The sequence below is a fragment of the Antechinus flavipes genome, chromosome 3 (genome assembly GCF_016432865.1).
Source record: "Antechinus flavipes isolate AdamAnt ecotype Samford, QLD, Australia chromosome 3, AdamAnt_v2, whole genome shotgun sequence".
NCBI lineage: Eukaryota > Metazoa > Chordata > Mammalia > Dasyuromorphia > Dasyuridae > Antechinus > Antechinus flavipes.
In genome coordinates this window covers 52,302,710-52,314,970 of record NC_067400.1, presented here as the reverse complement: position 1 = coordinate 52,314,970, position 12,261 = coordinate 52,302,710, and the positions used below count along the sequence as shown (strand labels likewise).

The window sequence follows — 12,261 nt, the reverse complement described above, 5'->3', positions numbered from 1 at the left end:
TAAGGTCCATTCAATCTACAAGTTTTGTACAATTATCCTCCCTCAAGATTATACAACTGTCACCTTTTTTTTCCCCTAGCTCCTGTGAATTCATTCAATTCCTATTGTACATAGAGAGAACCTGTAAGGATGCCAGTAACAGTAGCATATTCTGAGAGACAGAAACAATCTTCAGTCATCTAGTCCACAGCCTTCATCTTATATAGAGAAAATGGAAATGATTAGCTCAAGACCACACAAATATTAAATGGCAAAGGTGGGGCACTCTCTCCACTTGTCATTCCTCTGACTACCCATCCAGCCCTCCTCTAGAAAATTAGTACATTCTCCACAACAGAGAAGATATACTACTTTTTCAAATGTAAAGCAGAAAATAAATATCAGCACTTACTTTGCTTCATAAGCTGAACTGCTAGAGTTGGACAGTTAGAACACATCAAGGAAAACATACGGACCACCATAATAAACATCCCAGAACTTAGAATTGGTGGAGTAACGACCAACAGCTGCTGAATATTAGTGAGCAAATCTTTAGAGGCAACCTGCTGAAGCAAATTCTTAGAGAAAAGAGAAAGTATTTTTTAAATATCCAATGATTTCCTTATTTTCAATTTTCATTAAAGTTACATATCAGATAAAATACTCACTTCTTCATGCTGAAAGTTGTCCACTAGCCGTGCAAAACAAAGACAAGTACTTTCTACTGATTTCTTGTCCTGCATTTTTAAAAAATTATTTGAAATGTTATTCAATTATAAAAAATGATGTGTCTATCTACATCATTGCCCCTTCCCACCCTCCACCTGCTTTTAATGACTTCTAGGAAGTCTCTCAATCAAATGTTTATTCAAGAAAATACAGAAAAAATTAAAATATAGACATGGTTTATTTATTTTATGTGCTCATATATAACATACGTACTTGTCTCCTTTACTATAAGATATTAAGCCAGATTTCATTTTGTTCTGTATAATGTTATCGCTAGTTCATAACAGATTTCTTGGCACACTATATATACTTGATAAATATATTGTGATTAAGCAAATCAGCTGTATTTTAAAAATCTTAACATATAGTCTAAAAGAATAAGTGATTAACTATATTACTGTTTTCTTTTATTAACAAAAAGTATAAAAGTTATTATGCCTTACGTGAATATGCCTTCAAAAGGCAATCTTAAATATTATATTAAACAAGTCTGAAACTGTCAGTTTGTCCATTTCAAAGGAATACAGAGAATTTTAACTGTTGGTAAGCTCAGAGTGACTACCACCTGGGATATCCCAGATCTATAATTGAAACGTAAGAGGGAGGAACCAAAAAAACAAAAATACTGACCCAGGACTAAATAGTTGAATTTGCATGATTCACAAAATATAGTTCTATATTCTCTATATAATAGTAAAGCAGGGGAAAAACTTGAGATTTGTCTGATAGATACCTTCTTAAATTCTAATTCACACTAATTTTAAAAACATATATTTATGTCAATTTACATGTGTAAATTTAGGTCCACTAACATATTTAACAGTACTACTATAAAATACCAAGGAGACAACTAATATCAATGGTCCTTAAATGTCATCTTTAAAGCAAGCCATCATTTGCTCTTATTGAGAGCTCATTGACTATTTTTCTTTTTTTTTTTAATTTACAACTTATATGCATGGGTAATTTACAGCCATTGCCAAACTTTTTGTTCCAATTTTTCCCCTCCTCCCCACCCCCTTCCCTAGATGACCTCATTAACTATTTTCAACATAATTACCTGGATAAAGGGACTTAAGGTCCCAAGAGAAAGGTAGCTTACAAAGCAAATACAATTATTGAAGAATTCCAACGATCTATTAAAAATGAAAAAGAATCTCTTCTTAAGTAATCAAGGTGCATATCAAAGATGCCAAAGAGAAGAACTATCCAAAAAGGTACTACGTAAATTGAAATTTCATCAAAGTATTTATATTCAAGCTATTTCATTTCAAAAACTTCTGGAAAATCTTTGGATACAAGATGTAAAAATTATATCAAAGAAATCTGTTTCCTCTTCCCTCCACAACAACAATAATACCCACAATAGGAATAATAACCAAATAACCTTTATGGGAGGCTTACTTTGCACCAGGCTGTGGGCTAAATGATTTGCAATTATTATCTCATTTGATAAAAAGAAGTAGCTGTTGTTATATCCATTTATTAAATGAGAAAATGGAGACTTACAAAGTTATATGAAAGTGATTTGCCCAGGGTAAGTCACATAAATTACCTAATATCTGTATTGAAATCTTCCCAGCATCAGGCTTGATGCTCTCTATCCCTTCTACTACCTAGCTATCACTGAGGCTGGCTTCAAAACTAATTGTTTTATAAACAACTACAGCCTACTATAAGTCAAATAATTTCTAATTGCCAAACATGTAAAAACATGTCCATGAATCTCAATGTTTACAAATAAAACCTCATATTTTTTGAATACTTCTTTTATATTCACCCTCATCTCAATTTGATGTTCAAGTCCAAAATTGTGTAAAATAGAGCAGTGCTAAGGAATATAAGAAGATACATATTCTCAAATTGTTTATCAAAAGGAGAAAAGACAATTTTTTAAATCTTTTTTTCAAGTGCATAAATATGACAATAAATATGACAAATAACTTTTTCTTTTACCTGGTGGGTAAGCCTTTGGGTAAGCAAGGGGAGGGAATCTGCCACAAAGTGAAATTCATCTGGTGTGATACTCTGGCAGCAATTAGCTGCGATGGCTAAAGCATTTCTCTGGGCATTTATGCTGAAAAACTCCAGATAGAGCAGGCAGTCAGCCAAACCTCCCTAAAATACAGAATATTGTTAGAGAATAGAAATAGTCTTTATCAATAGCAACAGTATTTTCAAATGGCTAGGTGTTCACTAATTCAGAAACGCCACTCTTTGGGTGACAGACAAATCAGAAACCACAGTTCAGGACATGAAGGAGGAGCTGTACTTACCGCCTGAAGAATGGCTTTGCTATGTCTACGCGACAGCATCTCCAAGGCAGTTAAAGCCTGTTCTGCCACATCAATACACTGAATCACTTGTAGCTACAACACAAAAGTTATGTTAGTTAAGACTCGTTCTAATTTCTAAGGATATATATATATATATTATGTGGGTGGAAATTAAGGAAGCTATAATCTTTACAAGCAATTTTGAAAAAAAAAGTGAATATATTTTTTCTACACAATTTAAATAACTTGCTTCTTGAATACTACTATGAAAAATAAAACTTATGAATTACCAAAATCTATTTCTAATTATGTAATAGAACACTTTTTGAAAAATTTTTATGTTAAGCAATGAAACAGGACCAAAATTATAATTTCCATTACACATTTGCCAGGCAAATTTTAAAAGGGTCTTTTAAATATGACCAAGAAATATGATCTATACATAGATCATATGAAAGTATCCTTCTTTAGTAACTCACTTTATGGCCTTGATCAAATGTGTCTCAACCTGCTTAGCTTTAAAGAAATATTAAATGCTTATCAACCAACATAAGATAATCTTTAGAAATAAGATTTTTTTTTATATCAAAACTGAAAAAAGGTACAATCATAATATAAGGTTGTTACTATAAAGTGTGTACCTCATGTGTGATTTCACAAAATATATCCTAAATAGACTGAGTGGTATGCTAAATAGTCAAGTATTATTCAAAATCAATTTGACTAATGATAGGTGATGAGCACCCATGTACACACATACAAATTTTGATGTTAATACTTTATAGAATCTAATTTAATTCTTTACATAGTTCTCTTGAACTGGTTTTTCAAAAATGAATCAAAATTTGCAATTACTTTTTCCAAAAAAACAGGAATGGCATCTACCACCACAGCAGATGATCTAGGAAGTGCTTCCATCATGTATGTTAAGGCTCGACAGGCATGGTTCATCTAAAAAAAAAAAAATTGAAGAGAGCTCACTCCTAATGCATTATCTTTTAAATTGGAACTGAACTGTTTTAAAAAGAAACTCCGCATACTTACAATATCAAAATTATGCTCCATCTGCAGCAGTGTTATCTGTGAAGAAAACATTTTTTTAAATTTCTGAAATAGCATTAAAAACAAACACATACATACATACATACACACACACACACACACACACACACACACACACACACACATCCCTCCAAAATAGTTTTTCCTCCATTTAAACAATAAAACTTTGAAGCTATCATGTTGGCCAAATTGTCCTAGATCAAAATTTTCACGTTAAGAACCTGTCCAGGTCTATACAAGTTAAATTTGTTAATATCTCGATAAGTAGGCTGTTCCTATTGAAATGTATTTTTAAAATGCCTTCACACTTCATGACAGAAGACAAGGCTTTTGGGCCAACCCATATTTCTCACGGGGTCTTGAGAGCTGGAAGGGACCTAAGTTATAGGCCATGAAGTCCAACCCCCTCATTTTACAGATGAGGAAACTGAGGCACAGAGAAATAAAGTGACTTGCCCAAGGTCAAGACATGTAGTCAGTGGCAAACCAGATTATTCACACCCCGGTTTCCTGTTTCCAATTCTTGACCTCTTCCTACTGTACCACATTGCCTCCAGATTTCATAGTAAATCCAATACTACTGTCCTCATATCTACTGATTAACACCTTTAATTCCTGAAATTGGGGACCATGTTCTAAATTATAGGTAGATACTAGAGCAAACAAATCTCCAATTTTTTTTAATGAACTGAGTAATACCTAAATATATCAAACAATGCCCTGAAGGAAATACACTAAGTGACTACTCATCTCTTATACTAGACACATGATTTTAGCTCATTTAATATGACACACTAACTATAGAAAAATATAATTACCATATTAGAATAATGAATTGTTATAAACCTGAACCTAAGTGATAACTTTAAGGATATTTTCTTGATGTAGGCATTCAACATTATCATGAATAAGAAATGTGGTTGCCTTAATATTTTTTGGCATTACAAACAAAATTAGACATCTTAAACATAACAGATAAAAAACAACACTCCAAATATCAATGTGCTTTCCCACTATCTCATGATAAATTAAGAATATAGAGTATCAACACAAAATTAGGAAAGGACAATAGATCTACGTCAGATACTGCAGAAAGAAAGCAGAGCCTTAGGTAACAAACAGCACCACTATGCACAAGAAGACAGGATATGCTGGATTGGGAGGGGGATTAAATGCCAAGCATCGGAAAAAAAAAAGTTTGAACTTGGGACAGGCAATGAAAAGTAACCAGAAGATTTCTGAACAGTAAAATAACATGATCAGATTTGTGGATTAGCAGCACTGTGTATGGAGCAGAAAGACCAATCAAAAGCCTATGGCCACAGGATATACAAGAGACAATAATAAATTATACTAGAATGATGTTAAGGAGAATAATTTGAGCCAGAAACAAGAGATAAAGGTAGAATCAATAGGGTGTGGACACCTAAGATATGTGGAAATAAGAAAGTAATCCACCCCTCCAAGTAATAGCATGAAACACAGGAAAAAGCTAGTGCCATTCAATATACAAAAACTGGTCCAATGCTACCCCTTCTAAAATAGACACAAAATGAAAAGAAGAAAGAAAATACTAGGTGATCCATTCCATAAGATCATAAATCTACAGTGGGAAGGATTTCCAGAAGCTATTTAACCCAACCCAAACCCTTGGTCTAACAGATAAGAAATAAAGGCTCAGAGATGTTCAGTCACCTGCCCACAAGTAGAAAGCGTTAGAGCCAGAGTTTGTATTGAGGTACAACCTGTACCGGCCACCCGAAAAGATCAGCCAGCCAGATTATTAGCTGTGCCATCACTCATAATCAGAATACTCTTGAAAGGATGAAGGAAAGCTAGTCCATCTATCATTCCACAAAGGAACATCCCTATCAACAAATAAAAAAATTTTGATTTAGTGTAGTAGTTGGTGTGGCATAGTGGATAGAGTTCTAAACTGGGGTTTGAATTATCCTTTGCACAGCATAAATATCGGTGACTACAGGTTAAGTCCCTTCAGTCCCAAGCCTCAGTCTCCTGATCTCTAAACATTACCTGTAGTAGCTACGTCTCCCCATAGCTGTCAGGATTCAAGGAGATAATATAAATAAATGCACTCTGTAAACCTTAAAATACTATATAAATGTCAACTATTATTTCAATAAACAAAATGGTAGAAATATGTAGAAGGCTTTAGCAAAGAAAAAGATAATTATGGTAAAGACACAAAAAAACCATTTTAAAACCCCACCAAAATCCTATCATCCTTACCAAAGCTGGAACCACACTTTTTACTGGAAACCCTCCCAACGTCTCCTCATTTCCCATGACCAATAATTGACACATCTCAATCACTGCCTGAAGCTGCTGACTTTCATCAGTAGCTTGTAGTCCTTGTAGAAGCTGCTGGGCCTTAGAACCTATAGAAGAAAAAGAACCTTGCTTTACATTTAAGGAACCATTAATTCCTTGGTATTAAAAAGACTTAGGTGAAAGAGTACTTGTTCTTCCTCTTTTGGTTTAAACTAAAATAAAAAAAAGAAACACACCATCTCTATACCACAGATCAATATATATAAAGAACAGCTAAATAACTATTGGTGAACTACACAACTTCTAAGCACCCAAAAAGATTTCATATGATCTAAATGTTTTCTATACTTTAATATATTTCCATATAATTTTTTTAAATTCCTTTTTTTATATGAAGAACAGTGCCAAAATAGAAAATTCTACAAATCTAATATATATTTGGCTTTAAGGGAATATATAAACAGGTGATATTCTATTAGATTAAAAAAAAAAAAAAACTCAAAAAGCTGGATTAAATTCAAATCTGAAGCATTTCAACTAGATTTTCAACCTTATGGAATAAATAGGGACTTAACTACAGCTCTATTAGTGTAGAACTTTGAAATTTCCCTGATTGTTTTTTTGCATATAAGGACTAACAAGCTCTGAAAGAAAAAGAAATATTGTAAAGAAAGCATTATTTATAAAGCTAGATATTTAATTGCACCAAAAAGTGCTGCACTGATGTCTTAAGAGAAATTCAACAATTCTCTAAAATTCCATTTAGTTTCAAGTTGTAACAAAAAGGGAAATAGTAAGAGTAGTTAAGATCTAGGCAGAATGAATTTGTTATATAAGCATTGATCGCAAAAGTGAGAACCTAAAAAGCACTAAATAGAGTTAGTGACATAATGAATCAGGGCGCCTTCTTTTTTTCTTTAAATTCCACTGTAAAAAAGGCATCATAAGGAGAAAACCATCTAAGTTTTAGGCAGTTATCCAGTCCAAATCAAATTACAATGTACGATCAAGGCTGGTGACATTTTTCTTTTTATCACTTCCCTTCAAGAGTACATATTTTTAATATAAACCTTTCTATACAACGGAATTTGCTCTGTCTTTTCTTCTTTATCAATAAACTTGAAAAGTGGGAGGCCTAGTGGACACAGTTCTGGTCTGGGAGAAGTGAGACCATAAAAGTTACCAACATTACAAATTCATGTTCCAAATGGAGAAATGGAGGACTAGAGAAAGTTGATCTCATCCCAGATGGCTACCAGGGCCATGAACAAGCTGGGATTCTAAGCTCTTGGGTTCCCAGGAAAGACTTGAGTTCCAATCTCATGTCTAACATTTTACTAGTTGGGCAACCATGAACAAGTTAATGACTTTTTCTAGCCTTCTGTTTCCTCATCTGTAAGATGAGAATACCTAGAGACCTCACAACACAGGATGATTATAAGGATCAAATAAAATAAAGTGCATTATAAAACCTTCAAGTGTCTAAATGTCAGTTATTAGCTTCATGCTAGAATTCCAGAATGGATCTGGACATTCTGACTGCAACTAAAAGTAATTTTAGTAATTAAGTGTTACGCCAGAAAAGCAGTAAAGAATATGCATATAGTGAGCCTTTAACAACTAGGAAAGCCCACTGATTAGTGCTAACCTTCAAAAAATATTATGATGCTATGAGTTCCAGATAAGGTAACCCTTCACATTAATATGTTGACAGTTACTGTTTCTGGAGATACCTTGCTTCTTGCCCCATAACAGACACTATTCTAAACACATGCACATAAGGGCCTCTGGTAGGAGAAAACAGTCAAAGTGGTCACAAGGCTGGGTTTGGACTTCTGATCTTAACTGATCCTATACAGGTGATAAAATACTAAAGTTTATAGTGCAATGATTTTTGAAAGTCCTAGAAGACTGGCATAAAAGGACAATATCACAATTATTGACAGTATTTACTTCAATAAGGATGAGATTAAGAAACGTGACCATGTAAAAACAGTATTGCCTAATACAAAGATTTTCTTATTAAGAAGGTGTGGGGGGCTTCAATCCATGAAAGCTTGGACAAGTCACTCACTTTTCTGTGCCTCAGATCACTCAATTCACAAATGGAGCCAATTAGAGCTTATGTGCTAATCACAATCTGTGAATGAAATACAACTGCCACACTCCTACCAACAAGCAGGGAGACCCTCTGATCAGCTAACCCCTGCATCAACACTTGTGTACAGCACACCAGTGCCCATACCAAAGAGCCAAGGCAGTTTTTCCCAGGTGAGACAAGGCTCTTTTAACACCTCATCTCATTTTCCACGTCTGTTCCTGCCAAGACTATGCATCACAAGAAGGCACAGTGATAGCAGGCTTTCTTCCCCATGTTTATGAAGTCCTTATATTGGACAAATATTTCTTTAGAAAATGAAATAAAGAACTTAGATAATGGGTTAGCTCTAAGGGACAATGAGAACCTCAAAACTTTCTTAGAGATTTTTTGATAATAGAATCTGGGCTCCATCTCTAATTTTTTTTTTTTTTAAATATATCAGGACAAACTAAAAACTAAAAAGACTTCAAAAATATAAACTTAACACTTGTCCTAATACCACACACACCCACACCCACCACACATACATCTATATTTTATTTTATTTGAAGAACAAATGGCTAGAAATATTTAACAGATCACTGTCATTATGTGTCTTTAAAGTTTAACATATTCTGATGTTATCTCAAACAATTCCAATTTCTATAGACAAAATAATGTGTTTGGATATCATTTTAACAAAAATGCTATTTTTTAAGAGCACTAAAGCTAGGATTCTGTAAAAAAAAGCATAAAATGATTGGTGGTTCAAAACATTTTCAGCTGTAAGTTTAAGACTTAATACTCCCTCGTTCTGTGACAGCACAGTAATGTGTCTGTAACTTGCAAAAAAAAAAAAAAAAATCTTTAAAAGAGATTTACACATACAGATAAAGGACTTTAAAAGTTCAAATCTGTATGTAAATGCAAATAATATAAGCTATTGTGTATGCACATCACCAAACACATAACTTAAATGGATCAATTTATCATTCCATCTATCACAAATTCATCTGACATAAGCCCAAGATATAACCTCCAGATATTAACATGATTTTAAAATATATGAAAGTCTGAAAACATAGTGTTAAATGTTAGCCCTATAACTTTACATTTGCTGATAACAAATGAATTTTATTTTTAGAAACAGGCTAAAGTTTATGAAGACTCACTTCCATTCTTAATATTTACATTAACAACTAACTAATTGAAATAACACTAAACTAATAAGGGTTTGGAGGGGAGAACTAATTTAAAACTATGGCTTACTAGCTCCACTTCCAATTGTCCTGTGGAAAAGTTGTGACATCCGAGGACCAAGAGGGCCGAACAGGTGAGGAGGAAGACCCCTAGCCTCTAACAGAGCTAAAAAACAAAACAAAACAAAACACATACACACACACACAAAAATAAAATAAAATTAAATTAAAATAAAATAAAATAAAATAAAAACAAAAAGAACAAAACAAAAACAAAGAGAAAAGAAAATTATGAGCTGGCTTAATGCAACTGATCATACACAAAAATTTCTAACACAATTTTACATGATGATTACTGATTCATACAACCTTTACACTTTAAGACCCTTGTGTTTCTTTAATTTACCCATTTTATACCAAAACAGTAAAAAATAAAAATAAAAATAAAAATAAAAATAAAAATAAAAATTAGTGCTGTCAGTGATTCAGGATCATGTTCCCAAACAGATCCCAAATAGGTACATTTTCAAAATCAGCTTGAGTCCCAATTTCATTTTTGTTATGTCATTTTTTAAAAAGTGCAAGTCAGCACAAAACTCTTTTAACAATTTGGAGGAAAAATCCTCAAGTGATTTATGCATCTGGTGAAATTAAGAATGGCGGACAAGATGCATGACTCACAAAAGCTGGAATTGTCAAGAAGTTCAGAATCTTAAATTCTTTAAGGAATTCTCACAAGCTACACGGCTAAACTATTTTACAAATAATATGCTTCTTGTGAGAGTAGATTGGAGAGCTGTTATTACTCTTCTGTTGAAAAGAACCCATATTAGGGCAAGTCTTCTGTCAAGTTTAAAGAATTAAAACCTTTTTTTAAAAAAAGTAAAAAGGCACCTGTAGCATTAGATATGTTCTATTAAACTGACGGCCAAAGAAGATTTCAAAGAAGAACGAACATACTATAAAAATTAATTTAATATATTTAAACTCTTTTCTTGATTGTCTACTTCTTTTAAAAACGGTACAAATATGCTGTAGTGAGAAACTAGAAAAGGAGTAAGTCAACATCTAAATATGTACATACATTATTATACTTATATTACTGTGATATTGGCACATGAGTTTAACATTATAGTTTAACTTAACTGCTTTGACATTTTCCCCCTTTAAAAATAAGTCATAAAAGACTTATTACAACTATTACAGCTACATAGACTTGTCCCAATAGAGAATATTACATTCTAATAACAAGTGTAATATATTGTCAGACTGATTCCTATATGTACAAAATTGAAGACTAAAATAAAGCACACGGTAAATAAACTACTACCACCACCACCACCACCACCACCACCTCCACCTCCACCACCAAAAAAATAAATCAGCCAAAGAATCCTGTATTTTTCCATAAACAATGTAAATACCAACTATGCAAGACCTTCACTAACAATACTTTCCTAGTTCCACACTAGAAATAATAGAGGCAGATGTTTCTTCTTATACTGCAAAATCCTCAAGTCTCTACAGAGAAGGACCCATTTCTCCGAAGTGTAGACATAGTTAGAAAAAACATGTTCAGATGATAAAAGTGCATAACAAATGAAGCTGTCTGAATGAATTTCAGGACCAAAAGTTAGAACCAGAACCAATGGTTTGTGGATTTACCAGTAGTTTCTTGTAAGCCCAATAACTGTCTTGTTTTTACCTTGCAGTCTTCCCATCTCTGAATCATCTGACTCACTCTCACCAGAGGTGGTCATGCCTACAGCCCCAGCAACAGAACTAGAAGCTGGAAAGAAGAAAAAAAAAAGGGGGAGGGGGGAGGATTACTTAATCACCGTATGATTGGCTTCTCTTTAAAAAAAAGTTTTAACAGATCACAAGGGATCATGGTGAGTCAGTCACTTCTCTGCCCTCAAAGCTGAGCACTGTGTCCTCTGGTGGTCAAAGGAGGAGTCAGCCTTCGCAGTGTGTGTTCTGTTACAGCGTGAGCACCACAGCGCGGCCTCTGCAGGTCGTCCACGAGTCCCTCTCAGCGGGCCCAAAGCAGGTCTCTCTGAAACTGTTCCTGAATGAAATCTTGTCCTGGATTCGACTGCTCAAACTCAACTCAGACAAGACTGATAAGACTGGGATGATGTTAAATCAGAGGACCGACCTTCCAAGGCAGCATTCAGAAATAGTAGCACCAGAAATTGATATTTTGGGGAAATGCTCCTCCAAAGTGATGTGCCTTCTAGGAAGTCTTTGTTCATCAAACTTCCTGGACTCTAGTCCTGGTAGACAAAATGATTTCTCTATTTCCACACTGTGAGAAGACTGAATCTTCATGATGAAGGTACTGATACATACATTACATTACTACAACCTTTCACTAGTAAAGCACTATTTGGAAATAGCAAATGTCCACCTCAAGACTTAAACTAAACGCAATAGCTCATCTACTCAGGAAAATCCTAAAACCACAAATGCCAATCTGGCAACCAATTCAGAATCACCCAATAAAAGTTCAAATTTATTATGAAACATAGCAGGAGAGGGACCTGTACTTGTAAAACTAGTTGCTTACATTTCCTCACATCTCCTTGAAAATAAAAGCCAGCCCTTTGCACCTGGCCTACCTCAGATCACATATCATCCAGCA

At 33.9% G+C, this 12,261-nt stretch overlaps 1 protein-coding gene across 9 annotated transcripts in view; it reads right to left on the bottom strand.

Annotated features, from left to right (window-relative positions):
• Nucleotides 1–12,261, bottom strand: part of TRIP12 (thyroid hormone receptor interactor 12) — a 170,774-nt gene that overhangs the window by 52,295 nt on the left and 106,218 nt on the right. For 8 of the 9 annotated variants that reach the window (XM_051983370.1, XM_051983369.1, XM_051983372.1 and 5 more), the window contains 9 exons: nt 11,323–11,406; nt 9,688–9,783; nt 6,297–6,445; nt 4,029–4,064; nt 3,840–3,935; nt 2,985–3,077; nt 2,665–2,826; nt 648–716; nt 392–557 (listed from right to left, as the gene is read on the bottom strand). In XM_051983370.1, coding sequence (XP_051839330.1) covers nt 392–557; nt 648–716; nt 2,665–2,826; nt 2,985–3,077; nt 3,840–3,935; nt 4,029–4,064; nt 6,297–6,445; nt 9,688–9,783; nt 11,323–11,406 — 951 coding nt within the window. The remainder of the gene's footprint in view (nt 1–391; nt 558–647; nt 717–2,664; nt 2,827–2,984; nt 3,078–3,839; nt 3,936–4,028; nt 4,065–6,296; nt 6,446–9,687; nt 9,784–11,322; nt 11,407–12,261) is intronic. The other variant, XM_051983374.1, reaches the window with a different exon arrangement.